General features: G+C 35.4%; 1 protein-coding gene across 7 annotated transcripts in view; it reads left to right on the forward strand.

Annotated features, from left to right (window-relative positions):
• The window catches only part of LOC148310918 (E3 ubiquitin-protein ligase TRIM33-like), a 54,295-nt gene that overhangs the window by 31,434 nt on the left and 6,867 nt on the right, over positions 1-15,994 (forward strand). For 4 of the 7 annotated variants that reach the window (XR_015837335.1, XR_015837334.1, XM_088257594.1 and 1 more), the window contains exons 10-15: positions 1,332-1,445; positions 1,859-2,035; positions 3,262-3,471; positions 4,343-4,491; positions 13,295-13,402; positions 14,816-14,945. Coding sequence is in view for 5 of the 7 variants with exons in the window: in XM_088257594.1 (XP_088113720.1) it covers positions 1,332-1,445; positions 1,859-2,035; positions 3,262-3,471; positions 4,343-4,491; positions 13,295-13,402; positions 14,816-14,945 (888 nt within the window). In the remaining 2 variants the exon portion in view is untranslated. The remainder of the gene's footprint in view (positions 1-1,331; positions 1,446-1,858; positions 2,036-3,261; positions 3,472-4,342; positions 4,492-13,294; positions 13,403-14,815; positions 14,946-15,994) is intronic. The other 3 variants (XM_088257595.1, XM_088257597.1, XM_088257596.1) reach the window with 3 other exon arrangements.

Here is a 15,994-nt window from a genome sequence, read left to right on the forward strand (position 1 = left end):
AATTCGTCCCCGGAAAACTTCCAAATAAAATGTACTGAACCAAAATTCCATGTAGCGAAGCTGATCTCAGAATAACAAACTTTTTTTTTCATAATTTTAAAATGATGTTACAATTCATTTTAAAACATTGAGAAGTCCAAAAGAAAATTTCCGATTTTTTTTATTAAAAATTAAAAACCTATTTGAACTTGCTTTGTAATTCACTTTTCATTCATTGCTTATAAATTTCTTTTTTCCAATAAAGTCACGCAGTTTGAAAATCATAGTTTCGTTTCTGTTGTGTCCTGTAGTAGGTAGGTACCTATATTGTATTGATCACTGGCCGGAAGATCGGGTGTAGTGTAACAGTAATAACCTATTTTAATTTTCTAATAAGAGTGGATAATAAAGCGATAAAATAAATTTAAAATGTGTCATATCCTATACATCCAGTGTAACGAATTTTAATTATAGCGAAATATTTTTTTGGTCCCGTGAAGTTCGTAATACTGAGATTTGACCTGTATTAAAATCACTCACAATCAGATGAAATTTGTGGACACACTTCTCCAATTTACATTGCATTTGAGACATTCTATCGGAATGGTGCCCAAACTTTTTTTGCGCTGGGAGCTACTTTTTAGCCTTATGTTCTCTCACAATTTGACTTCTAACATGACTTCTTATATGAATTTTTATTTAGGGCATTGAGGAACTTTTAACAATGTAATTTTTTCTTTGCAATATTGACCGGTTGTTAGACATCCATCGTTGTTCTACTAGGCTTTTTTTTAATATATTAAACGTTAAAATCAAACGCAGGTTTTTGAGTCTACTTAAGTTTTAATTTATTGTTTAAAAAAAACACATAAAAATAAAGTTTGTGACGATTGTTTCGCCTAGTTATGGCATTTTCAAACGAATTCATGTTTAAAAATGCTATAACTAGGCGAAACAATTATCATAAAATGTATTTTTGTTGTTTTTTAACAATAAAATATAACTTAGTGGACTCAAAAAATCAGTGTTTGATTTTAACATGTAATATATGAATTAAAATGGAGTTCTACAAAACAAATGCCGAATCTATGTATAAATTCTTTATGCTTCTCTATAAAACATTGCGTGTGATACAACTTCCCATATGTCCTCCAAAATATTTGTTGCCCGTTATAGCAGAACCGTCGCTATCTTTATTCAACTTTTTTATTCTTGTTATGTATTATCTCATTTTTTCATACATGAGGTCCCAGTCTACTGGCTCCGTAGGGAAATGTAGAAATCCAGGTAGAGTTGAGTAGGACGGGGGGTGACGGGTGGCGGATGGTGGAGTAATGTTGTTGTGTTTATAGGTGGCATTATGGGGCCCCTCGGGGGAGTGCTGCGGGCTGCGGCGGGCGCGGGGTCCATCATCCGCCATCCGCACGTCACCTCCTCCACGCACCCGCACCATATGGCCGCTGCAGGTGACCGCTTCTCTTTATATACTGCCCACCGCCCCTCTCCCCGCCCCTCCTGTCCCCCGCCTCCCCGCTCCCCGGCCTGCTGACTCTGCAATACAGCCCACATCTCTATGTGATCGTTCGAGCTGGATGAATGGTTAATCCTTATAGCGTCTGCTGATCCTGCAAAGCGAGAATGGCTATTGCATGGCTGAACACCTCATACGGCCCACATCTCTTGGTCAATCCGGCTATGTATACATACTGTTTGACTGAGTGTAAATATTGTAAATAGACCGGAGTGGCGAAGGAGTAGTCATTTGTTGCTGCAGACCAATCCACAGAATTGAGACAAAAAAAGAAGATACATTTTCATGATTTTGTCACTGTGTCAAATCGATGTCTCTGTTTATTTCACTGTGTCAATTTTCCTTTAGCGGTGGACGGTGTGAACTACATGACGGGGCTCCAGCAAGCCGATGTGAATCTTCGCGGGCTGCTGAGCGCGACGTCGCCGTACAGTCAGCAGCAACAACAGCAGCAGCAGCAGCGGGCGCTGCAGCAGGCCAACCAGTACAGCCGCCAGGCCATGCAGGCCATGCAAAACTACCAAGGTGGCTATAGATGCGCAGATGCTAATAAAACATAAAGCTCCTTAATCAACCGTAATGAGAACCAATATATCTCTACAGATAAAGACTAGTATACTTTGCCAAAATCGCAGTTTGATGATATACTGACGATAACGCCTCTGTATTTTGGCGGTCGTGCTGGGAGGTTTTGTCACGGCGTGCGCGTTGCTAACGTTCTGATCCGTCAATAATATTCACAAATAAACAAATGGAATTAATTTTACTGAAAAATATAAATACTTTTTTTGAGAAAACTTAATGTTTTCACTCTTAGGGCGTTTGTGCGCTACATGGAATTTTACCGTCCAGCACGTCAGTTAGCGTTTTAAAACAATTTGGATTGGTTTGTGCTTTTGTCCATCTTTCTTCGGATCGGTGCGTGAACACGTTGCGCGTAAATTCGATCACGCTAAACTGTCGTCGCTTTCATTTTTCAAAACCTGACTGCCGGACGGTAAAATTCCATATACTACACAAACGCCCTTATAATGTCTAATTCGTTCAATAGTAATGTTGAAAGCGATTATCAAACATCGCACGAAAATGTTTGTTATATTCAAAGTAGTGATAGTGAAATGAAATTAGAATTTTCACAAATCTGAGGATCGAAAAGTTTACTAATCGATAGTGAAAACTCCGAGGATGGGCCAGTTTCAAACGACCTCGACACATTCTTGTGAATGGATATTTTCTGTTTCTTTTTATTTTTAAATGTGCCAAAATATGTTTATTGCAAAATGGTGTTTTGTTTGAGTAGTTTGATCAATAGTTTTTGACCAATTATTGTAACTAAAGACAGGTAGAATTCCATTTTAAATTTTTAGGTTATATATCCAAAATTAAACAAGGTTTATCAAATTTAATTCTACTTTTATTTACATATATATGATATTATGTGACGCGTTTCGTCTTATTAAGACATTATCAAAGACGTGTTTGATAATGTCTTAATTTAAGACAAAACGCGTCACGTTTTATCATATATATATATATATATGTAAATAAAAGTAGAATTCAATCCAACAACCTTGTTTAATTTTGGACATATTACATAAAAATTACAAAATCAGTTAACTGTCAACTGCTGCCAGCTAAAAAGAAATCGCTACTTTTCATCAGTCTGACAACTGGGAGATAATATTCTATATGTATTCTTCAATGCCTGATTTGTGTGGGGGTCCATGATAGTGTAATCGTCCCTCTCGCAGGCAATGCGGCATTCAACCAGGCGAACGTGTACGGGGGGCGCATGGCGGGGGTAGCGGGGGGCGCGGGGCAGCAGCAGGCACGGCCGCGCGCGCCGCCCAGCCCGCTCATGCAGCAGCAGCAGCAGCTGCACCACCAGCAGCAGCTGCAGCTCTACCAGCAGCAGCAGCACGCCGCCGCCAAGTGGCACATACCGCAGAGCGCCACCAACGGTCAGTGCGCAATCAATCCCTCTATTGCCTACCCCAGGCATGGGAACCTTTCTATTTCAAAAGGCCACATTCACTTATCTGAGTCAACATGAGGCCGCAGTAAAGAAAACTTTGACACCCCCCCTGTAAACTAAATATTTTAATTATATCACAATATAAATTGTTAAAAATGCAATTTTAAAAAATGTAGAAAAAATGCATATTTACAAAAATTGGCATCAGTCAAAAGGCCGCACTAGAATAGCCAAAAGGTCGCATGCGGCCTTAAGGCCGCAGATTCCCCATGCCTGGGCTACCCCGAGAACGGCCAATTTCACAGAACTGTAATAAATCGTTATGATTACAACACTTGTGAGATACACCACAAATGGAAAATTTTACAGGAGTGTGATAAATCGTGATGATTACAACACTATTAGAGCTACTCTGGGAGTGGAAAGTTTTACAGGAGTGTAATAAATTGTGATACCTCCGTAAATGAGTTATCATGGAAAGGTGATCAGCCCTCCGCTTCAGACACCAGTCCAGAGCGATATTGAATAAATATTAGAGTGAAAAAATCATTTATATTTGTTTGACCCCCCCTGGGGATCAAACCCGGGATCTCCGGTACGGTAGCCGAGCGTGCTGATGATTACACTACGGAGGCGGACAAAATTTAGTAAACTCTAAAAATCAGTGTTTGATTTTAAATTATATGCCACATCTATGAATACAGTTTAATTTTTTTTACTTATTCACTGATAGTATTTGTAACAAGTGAAAAGTACGCGTGTATTGTGATAAGTTCATGCGTAATTTATGTATGTAATTAAAAACATGAGCGGCAGCCCGATGTTTTAAAAATGCAATAAAAGTGTTTGTGTGGTAGGACTGTACCCCGGCGGCGAGCTGGGCGCTCAGCAGGCCGCGCTGTCAGGCGCTCCGCCCTCCGACTCCTTCAAGATCACCATCCGCCAGCCCCCCCGCGCGCCCGCCGTGACCTCCACCAACCCCAAGACCCCCAGCCCCAACGCAGCGGTGAGTACCCCAGACACTCACGCCACGCCGACTTCGCCCCCCTTCAAGGTCACAAACGAACCGTTCGACTTCAATCTCGATTTCCTGGACTAGCCGTGCATCCCAATGTCTTGTCAGGTTTATATTCCTTCAAAAGGGTCGCTTCTTCCTTTCCATCTTTGGTGGTAGCGGTGATGAGAAATACTATCGTAGAATTTGTAGCGCTTCACAGGTACGCTACGATCGTAGAGTTGGCACAACGTACGACGGCTCAGCTACAGCTTGTAGCGCAATACAATCGTACGTTACATTGGTGCATCTGAAGTTCATAAGATCCAGTCATATTTTGCAAGTACCGTGCGGCTTATCTCATACGGTACAATAGAGTAGTCCACTTGCAAACCCCAATATGTTTAAAAAAATGTTTTTTTAGCCAATGGCGCCAATCGGTAGAAAATTAAAAACATTAACGACCATATTTAATATAATCTGCCAAAACTCGTTAAGTTAGGAATAAAATGGAATAGAAAAATCAATACTCTTGCAAAACACGCTATGCCGATCGACAGTTTCTAAAATATCTCAAAAAATCTCAAATCGGTTGAAGATTTAATCTTCTACCGATTGCCGCCATTGGCTAAAAAATTTAATCTTTCAACATAACAGGGTTTGCAAGTGGACTACTCAATTATACTCACAAACTTCACATTATTACTAAGCATGCACATTACGTTATGCCAACACTATAATCTTAGCGTACTTTCGTAGGAAAATTAAGAGAATAGCTCTGGTTATTAAGGTGCTTCTCATTTTCTTTTGTGATTGAAAGGATTTTTTTTTAAAAAGGAAGATTCCAATAACAGTATAATAATCCCCAGGAGAAAAGGAATGTAAAATAAATGCAACGGAATACCCGGACCGATTGCGACGGGAATCGAACCCGCGATGCCAGTTTGCGACTGAGCGTATCTACCTATTTTTATTCCTATCTAGTCTTTATCCTATTATCCCTAGTACTAGAGTATAACAAATACATATTTGACTCACTGACTTCTGTGATTTTCTATTTTACATCTTAAAATTATTAGTAGACATTTTTATAGAGTTTTTCTGGGTTATTATGTAGTATTCAGGTTATGGACCGGTGATACTAGCCCATATAATGAATGCCGTAATGCAGTCCGTACAGGTGAGTTACATATCGAATATATCTCACTAAACTCGCGAAATAACTCGGAAAAATGCTATTTGCTTCCTAATAGTCTTCATAATTTTAAGAAAAATTGCTTGTAGATAATTATAGATTATTCTTAGTAATTATAATAAAGTAAGTTTGTTATATAGAAGTTACAATCATAATCCATTCTTTTAGATATGTAGGTTTTTAACAGCATCCAATTATCTCAATACTGTTGACTATTTCTCAAAATGCTAATGTTTTGCTTGGCACGTGAATACAATAATATCTGTGTTTCAAAATTGAAGAGACTAAAATTCGAGTAACAATAATTCAAAATCACATTCAAAATTACTTATTTCCTGTGTGATATATATATGTATGTGCAATTAAAACTTCAATTTTGAAATTTTTTAAATTTTGGATATTAAATTTTTATTGACAAAATAATGAAAAATCAAATTAAATCAGTTATTGTAACAAAAAGTTCAGCATTACAATTATTTGTTGCCTTAAAATTCCTTGAAATGTAAATTTTGCTGTTTTTTTATTATAGAGAATGCATTCAGTAATTATGGGTGCCCGCACGCAATCTATTAGCTCAAATAGTGAGTTCGTTCACTTCGCTTGTGAACTTAGATAGAATTTTTTCTTTTATAATTTTATTTCGAATTTCAAACGAAAAAGTTGAAAGTTTTATATGAAAACAATATGACTACATTCCTTAATATTATTCCAGCTATGGCAGCATCTGATTAAATGTTGTTTGATTTATCATGCCTTTACTGTAATATGCGTAAATAAGCTTATTTTTCACCTTTAATTACAATTTGTCACCGTTTTGCACTAACAATATCGAACAAAGTTCCACTACTTATTACTTTTCAACTGTTACTTAATGCAGCAGGTGGAAATCACAGATTAATACAAATTTTCTGGCTGTACGATTAAAGCAACTTTTGCCTATTTTCACTACTCACTGTAAATAACCACTATTGCACTATTTCACGCTTTCAACACTCTTTTGTACCAATTTTACTGTATGATGAAGTCTGTCCACACTCACAGAGTGCTAAGATTCTTTTGGAGTATATCCAGGGCTTTTTTCCATGTAACGCGGTGGAACGGCGTTCCGGTACCTTTTTTCACGGATATTTTTTTAATTTTCAAAATCAATTAGACGAAACAATGTTTGTGCTTACGTTATTACAATCTATATTTATATAATTCGTCAAAATGGTAAAATATGGTATTGTAATGAATATTTCAATGATATTTGAATATATATATTTTAGTAAAAAGCTTGACATGATGTGAGAGCTTTTTTGTTTAAAAAAAAAAGCCCTGAGTATATCATTATATAATTCTATTCAAATCTCTCTATCCAAAATGTGTAATTCATCATTGTCTGTATTCTATTACATATGTATGTAAACCTTTTGTATTTTAACACCATAAGCTGAATTGCATTTGAAAGCCACTACAAATTTAGCTTTGAGCACGCTTTTTAAAGTACTGTAAACATCCTTTTTTTTTAATCAAATATCAATCAATCTGGGTTACTTTGAACTCCCAGTAGTTCGGACAGTCCTCTATCAATAAAAGTAATCCGTTTAGTTTGGTGCAATGCAATGTACTAGGCATAGTACTAGAATAGAATGCCATAAACATTTTTAATAGAGTAGATCTGGCGCTGCATCCCTTTGTCTTCCATTACCAAAATTATATAATTTTATTACAATTTATAATATTGTTCAATGTTAATAAAAATTATGTTTATAAAAATGTTCTCCCAAATCTCGTTTCATTAACATGCTCATACTATTGAAAAACAATTTTTCTTTTCCAAGTCCACTCTACCACAATTTGATACCTATTTTCAATAATGAGTTGCTTAGGTTCACAGAAATAGTATGAAATGGAAGTATTTTTGTAAATGATAAAATCACAAATACTTCTCTTTTATTTAAAAAAGTAATTCATATTTACAGAATAAAATTATAAGTTTTTTTATTGGATTTAAAAAATCCAATTTCTAGAACAGTTTTTAGCATCTAATCATATAAATATATCATTTATAAGTAGAGTTCATTTTATACAATCAATATCTATGACAGTGCTACGTAGTGATGCCCCCAATGAGCGATATGTCATCCGTTTTTTTTATAGTAAGCAATGAATTGTTTTCGGCATTATTGTGACCAAAACAATGAAAAAAATCAATGTGACGCATTACTCAAAAATGTAGTCAGTTTTTGACAAAAGCTAACGTTTAGTGGTCTAACGTTGGTCTCGCAAGTGACAAATTAATTGTAACAAAATCTACAACATGGCGAATTTAAAAAAATATATATATTTATTGTTAACTAATACTATCTGTAGATGTAAATATCTAAAATTCATGGAATTAAAAAAGTGATAGTTTTTTTTTTCAAAACTATTGTTAGTGTAATTATTATTTACGAATGTATTTTTGTAAATTTAATGTTGTATATTATGTAAAAATCAAAAATAAATCATTATAACCAATTATATTTTTCATTAGCGCCATTGACATAATGTAATGAATAATTGAGGACTGACTTTTTTTCTTTCTATAAATTTACATCCAGTATTGGCGACGTACGAATTTGCTTTAAAAAAGCAACCAAAAGAGCATTTTTTAAGTTATTTTTTAAACGGTCCTCAAATATAATTTTACATACAATCTTTCTGCATGCTGGTATTAATATTAACACGATTCCTTCCTTATTTCCCTTCTCTGCATCTTGTAGCACATAGATATTATTACATCCATCCATTGTCATCAATGGTCATTAGTAGTCCTAACTCCGATAACCGCTAACCAAAGAAAATAGAAAATATCATACAAGTATGACGAGTATTATGTTCCGAGAGCTTGGGTTTAAAATTTTGGGTACTGCCAAATCCTACATCGATCTGTAATAGTCGCATAGCGGACACATTTTGGTGATGTCACATAAAATGGCAGCCATAGTGATGGGCCAAGGGTCACATATATCGACGTGCCCTACGTAAAGTGGTCCAACTACATTTTTGTAAATTTTGAGATATTTGGTGTACGTTATCAACAGACCGTTATCTACAAATATAAATAAACAAAAAAAATATATATAAAATAAATAACGCCTAGTTTTCAGACGTATAAGACACTATCTACATCGAATTTTCGAAATGAACTGAACTCCTAAGACGCTACCTACTTAATTTTGACAAAGCATAATGTTTTAAAACGATTAAATACATTATTTTATAGTGTTTTTGAATGTATAATACTAGTTTATAATTTAAGATAAACCGTTAATTAATAAAAAAAAATTAATTGAAAAAATCTTCTAAGCTCTCTCCTGTAAAGTAACAGATTTGCAGATAGAGTACTCTACATAGGGGCCGTCAATATAATATATATCACAAATATTAGTCAATATCTACTCACAATGTGGACCATATGGAATCCGCCGTCTGCCAGTTTCGTTGCATTTCCCTTAGTTCTGCTGAGAACTGTCAGTAATGGATGTCCTGGATGGTAGCAAAAACCTGATGCCTGGAGGAATGTGGAGAACATGGCTTACACCTTTTCTTAAAGTTTAGTATGTATGTGGCTGCTCTGGGCCCTTATAAGAGAAAATGTATGATGCAGATATTTAATAGGTGTCATTAAGTATCCTACTTCTATTTAATGGCTTTTCACCCTCCAAGAGCTTTCTAGCTAGTTTCTAGGTCTAGCAATATTAGATTCTATTGCACTAGTGCAGTGGTTCTGAACCTTTTTGAAATCAAGGAGTACTTTTGATCCTAAGGAAAATTCGCAGTACACCAAAATTAAAGATATAAAAAACATACAAAGATAACTTTTATTAAAAATAAAACTGATTATTTATTACAGACAAGTTTAAAATTACCTTAAAAAAATACACATAAACATAAATACTTTAATGCAACTTTTTGCGGCGAAAATCATTTAATGTGACACCACAGGTTTCGGCTTTTACAAATTTCAGCAATATTTGGTGTAACATTTGATATAGCTACTCTCATATGCTAAGCCAAGGTTCACAAATCGAGAGCCACAAATCCTTTCAATGAACCTAGCATTGATGGAGCACCTTCCGTATAAATTGCTACATATAACTCCCATGATATTTTCAATTGTTCTAATTATGATGATGTAGAATCAAAGATATCTTGATCGCTGTTGTGAGGTGAGTGCACACAACTTCACTTTGCAAGGGTGCTGCCATCTAGCCATTATATTTGCAACTCAAATCGCACAGTAAATGAGCCATCATTATGTTTTGGTTTTCATAATTTTGCAGAGCATTTGCAACCACCTCGCGGACCACCAGTTAAAAACCACTGGACTAGTACAATAAAATAGTATTATAATTAACCTTTTAACCTCGTTAACTTTGTTCCTGGGAGAAGCAGCGGTATTTTGCCATTTTTTAAATCATTACTTTTATCATGTATTTAGTTAAGAAATGATTTATTTTCCTACACAAAAAACGTTAAATGGGATTCATTGTGCCTTTTTGGTACTCTATACACTTGTGTCACATTATTCTTGAAATATATCGTAATATAAACAAATAAGATCATAACATAAATAAATCAAAGCACGCATCGTGTGTCACTCTTACCCACTGGCGATGCGTAGCGTCGAGAGTGAGACAGATATAGGGCATGATTATGGCGCAGACTAATTACCGACCTCAAGAAAAATCAGGGATCTGTTCTTTTATTTATCCTTATGATGTTACAAATTATTAGTCAGATATTTCAACAGATGTCATAAGGCCAAGGATCGACTTATTATTTTATCCAAAGTTCCACACCATAAAAAATCCCTCCAAGTTGAACTGAGGTTCGAAACTTGGAGCAAAGTAAAAACACATACGCTTATGTCAGCCGCATATGGGGCATGTTTTGTGAAAACACATACGGTTATGCGAGCCGCGTGGATCCGGTTAAAAACAAGGGGCAAATATAAAAAAAGGTTTTATATGCAAGTTAGTGGGGTTGGGATATTAGGAGGTGATGGAATACTGGAAAGGAAGCTCCGATAGTCATCTTGTATATATAATATGTGTATATATAAATTTGTGATCAAAGTCTTCCTCTTTAATACAACATTCACTCGTGGCAGTGTCCCGGATATTTTATTTTTATTTTTTTTTATTAGCATAAATTGTATCCATTTATTTAAACAGAATTTTAAACATATTTTAAAAAAATATTTTGTAAAGACCCACCAAGCTTGTGTGTCTTGTCGGTGGAGTTCTTTTTTAATACATTTTATATTGTTTTTAACCATTTTAACCTAATATACACACAAAAAAGAGAGAAAAATTAAGAATGTAAACATTTTACAATTTTGATAAAATCAACTCTTATCATTCACCCATTCCTTTATTTTGCCTTTGTTCCATATTTTATTTTGACCTCTAACATCCGTCGGCAACAAATTAAAAATGTTTGGAACGATATATTGCAGTGTTGGACTCCCATATTTATTGTTTATTCTTGGGACTGTCAAACCTTCGTTGTGCGTAAATCATGTATCATGGTTGTGTACTAAAAGATTTCAATATTTTTGTCTAAATGTATTCTGAGCAAGTGAGAACCGGAACAATTAAACCAAGATTAAAGTTGTTCACAAAAATAGGTGCCAGATATTATTAGTATGGCTGATCTCAGTGGCCTGTTGACTATTTTTAAAAATAAAACTTATTCGAATGATCTTTTAAGTCTGCACACTAAAATAATATTCTGAAGTCTTTCGAAATACGTACAATATGTGTCGTTTGTGCCGCCGTGTATTCAGAAAAATGCTAAACTTAAATTTTACAAAATATCGAAAGTTGTCACATCTTACTACAGAAAATATGGAAACGTACATTAATTAAATTATATATAACACAAAAGTACAAATGTTTTTAATAAAACATTATGAATCACTAAAATATTAATAGTTTTCCACCGTGTGGTACTTTTTGAATGCGAGCAACATACGAAACTTAACAAACTTTAACTTAACTTAATAAACTGTAATAACACAGTAATTATTCATCATCCAAGACGACCTTCATACTCCTCAACCAAATATCTTTTCGTTAAGAGTAATGTCACCTTTATTGGGCAAGCTTTGGTGTTGAGTAACCAGCTAATCTAAAGAGTCAAGAATTTGAAGTACTTTGGAGAGTATATTACAGAAGATGGCAGCCTCCAAAGAACTGAGAGTGTGTTGAGGAGTAGCAGGCACCACAATTAAGGGCGTGAAGGTCGTCTGGAGAACATAATTGGTCCATGCTAGGGAGCCAAGTGTCCATGACCTTATTTTTATAAAGAAAAGATTATTGCACATATGACAGGAGTATTGGGGAATCTCTGCCCATGAGCCATAGGTAGCCAGTGAGGGCCTTAACACATTGTATGCGGGAAACGCTTAAAAGCGTCTTTTACATACTGTTGGTAGAAAGCAGGAGACACTTATAAGCGTTCTATTTGCTTACTTTTGGTAGAGCGCAAGAGATGCCAAAAAACAATGTACAGATCGGAATTGGTTTTGCGGTTACTTGCAATTAGCATATGACTCTAATTAGTGTCGGGTTCGATGTAAAAACCGCCTGACAACAATGTGTTAATATTGAATTAGTGTAATTATCCTATATTTAAAATTATTAATCGTCATAATGTATACCATTTTAATAACACCCGGGGACTTCTAGAAAATTTGGTGGTGGTTTAACAAACTTGTATTTATTTAGATTGGCAGTGACAGGGATATTGAAAGCTTTTAACTCTTACCACTCTGTAGGCCAGACATTCTGGCCCGTATGATTCTAGTAGGCAACTCCGTGGGCCACAATATCTGGCCCGGTGCAGGTATAACTTTAATCACTGATTTGTCTTATCACCCAAGTATATTCTACCAAAAAATATTTCAAATAAATACAGTTAATCTTAATTAACATGGTCATACGAATTGCCAGACAGCGCGTCCGAAAATTAGGGAACCAAAATATTTATTTTAATGATAGAAAACGTCACATTTTTTTGATCAGAGTAGCTGATCAGTTATGAAAAAAAATGGTCAGAGTGGAAAGGGTTAAATGTAAATTCACAGTTAAATCGGGTTACAATTTCGTTTCACATTTTCTTTGAATTTCGCAACTTAGTTTATAAAACAAAAACAACAAAAAAATTGCTTTGCAAGAGAAGGTCTGTCAGGAAGCCTAGATGCTTCTGTATCAGATCTGGGAATGCGGCGGGATAGCTTTCAATATACTATTTTAATTGTTGCTTTATTCCCAGATAAATTTGTACAAATTCAACTTGTTGGGTAATATATCCAAAATAAAACAAGGTTTGTTGGATTGAATTCTACATTTATTTATGTATATGTTAATATGTGACGCGTTTCGTCTTCTTAGGACATTATCAAACTCTCCTAAGAAGACGAAACGCGTCACGTATTAACATATACATAAATAAATGTAGTATTCAATCCAACAAACCTTGTTTTATTTTAGATATATTTCCCAACAATTCAATGTGGAATTCTACCAACTGTCTGCAGTTACAATAAATAAAATAAAAAATGAAACTTGTATTTTGTGTCAACAGGGCATGAACAACACCGACACGGTGACCCATAGCCTGGACAAGTTCTGCCAGGACTCCGTGAGTGACCTTATCGCCACCATCGCCAAACTAGATAGCAATGGGGTACAGGTAACCATAGTATACTAACTAAACCACCCTTCCAGTGCCTGCACATCCCAACCTGACTCTCCGCCAGTACACAAATTTCTCACTCCTCACTCCTTTCAATAACGTCATAAATAAAAAAAACTTGATTTTTCAGGAGAAGGTTTTTAAAGTTTAAAAGCGACATATGTTCAACTTAATATTTACTCGCTACAGGGCAGAAAGTGTTGTTTTTGCATTTTGAAGAAATGATATTGTTTAACTATTTTTTTTAAATATCCTAAATATTTTTCAAATGGAGAAAAAACCTTCAGGTTTAACCAAAAAAGATCTGTTGCACAGTAAAAAGTTCAATAAATGGCTTGATATTTATTTTAAATACATTTCATTATATTCTTAAACTTTAAAAACGATATTCTGAAAAATCGAGTTTTTTTTATTTATGACATCGTTGAAAGAAGTGAGCTATATGTATGAGTTCCAAAAAAATTGTAGTGTCAATCATGGATAGAATGATGAATGTTACATGTGTATAAAGTGATCAAACTGGCCTATGACAATGGTCAAAAGCCCCGTAAATACCCAGACTTCCACATTCTTCTTCATCTATGTTGAGATGTCAAAATGTAAAAATAACTCCTTAGTGGAGAGACTCAGATTTGTGTGTAAGGATTTGGACACACCCACACCCAAAATGTTGTGAATGTTATATGAGTATATTTATGTGTATTAGTCTTACTTCGTTTCTACTTAAACCACACCCACAAACCTCTCTTTCTCTCCCCCTGTTACCATCCTCCTCTACTGCTTTTGCTAAATAACTCTATTTATCACAAAGTGAAGGATGAATGAAAAGGAGAGTGTTGTATTTCTACCTGTTTGGTCGATTGATGCTTAAGGACAGGAAGGGTATTTTTATCTCTGCGATGGCCTCATTTCAAAGTCAGAAAAGAAGCAATTATTATCTTTGTTAAGGTCTAAACTAAATGTATTATGTAAACTAGTCCGCCTCCGTAGTGTAATGGTCAGCACGCTCGGCTACCGCTCCGAAGGTCCCGCATTCGATACCCTGGACTGGTACGTGCAACGGAGGGCTAATCACCTATCCTTCATGTGTTAACGATCCAGATAATACTGTGTTTATATGATGCAGTGCCCTATGCACCATTGGTCTGCAGATAAGGGTTTGAAGAAAAATATATGTATGTAAAATTATCAAATCTCGTCGCCAGCGGTCTGCAGGCGTAAAAAACTCAAAAAAACACACAGAAATGTGTTAAAATTAATACAGTTCACAAAGCGAGGGCTGAAAAATGCCAGACTAATGTCAGACTAAATCCGAGCCTATAAAGAGTGGCAATTGAAATATTTTTCATCATTTTGTGCATTTAAAAGCCGTGTGGTCTGATGTTAAAATTTTGCAATTTTGCTGTCCAGGTGTTGGCGGAGAATTCGGGCAGCGGGAACGCCTCCGGGAGGGCCAGTACAGGGGCCAAGGGGACCTCTCCACTGGTGCACAGCAGCACAGATGACACCATACCCCCGCCCCTCACATCACTCTCCACAGGTAACTAATCATTACTCATCCATTTCTTCTAGCTGGAAACATGTTTTATTTTAATCCGTGTTGGGAACAGGAGGGATAATCTAGTGTGAGCCAGTCGGAAACTTCTCAGCATTCGCTCATTGCTGGGAGAAAACTACGTAAAACTCCTCAGAAGAAGCCGGCTTGTTGACTGTCATCAACAGGCCTTCTGCTAGGAGAGGGTTTGGCATTTTGTGTCCTAGCTTGGTTAATGATACCAATCGCTCACTCCTTTCAAGAACGTCATAAATCAAAAATCGGCAATTTTCAGTTGTGCATGTTTTCGGAATGCCCAGAAAATGTACTATATCACAGTAAAAGCGGCATATTTTTAACTTAATATTTACCTGCTACAGGGCAGAAAATGTTATTTTTTCATTTTGAAGAAAAGATATTGTTTAATAAAAACATATATTTTTATTTTATTTTTTCAAATGGGAAAAAACCTTCAGGTTTTACCTAAAAAGATCTGTTGCACAATAAAAAGTTCAATAAGTGGCTTGATGTTTATTTTTAATACATTGTGTTATATTTTAAAACTTTAAAAACGTTCTACTGAAAAATCAAGTTTTTTCATTTATGACGTTCTTGAAAGGAGTAAGCGCAATGTCCTTCACTGTTTTTGTCACGTATGATACCTCTTGTGAGAATTCCATATGAACTAATACGGATCCGATATCAGATAGGTCCTCCCGAAGGCTCCTGCAAGGCACCTCCAGCTGTTGTCTTTGAAAGTAATGCTTTTTGTAATGGGGCCATAACAATTTAAAACAGTCAAAAATGATTTTGTCATTGAAGGTTAAAATGTAATAACTTTTAAGAAACGAAAAAAGACATTAATATTTATCATTAGAATCCTAACTTTCCATCAAACCTCCTCCCTTAGTTTTTCCCTCTACCTCCTTCCTTAAACTCCCTTTTTCCTTTGCCCTCCTTATTATCATGTTTTTTAATTTATGTTTATTTTATATGTTAATTTGTAATTTATGTTTTATTTGATGTTCAAGTACTATCTACCCTCTGATTGCAAA

The sequence above is a fragment of the Brachycentrus maculatus genome, unplaced genomic scaffold (genome assembly GCF_059751285.1).
Source record: "Brachycentrus maculatus isolate JH-2025_06_01 unplaced genomic scaffold, ASM5975128v1 h1tg000085l, whole genome shotgun sequence".
NCBI lineage: Eukaryota > Metazoa > Arthropoda > Insecta > Trichoptera > Brachycentridae > Brachycentrus > Brachycentrus maculatus.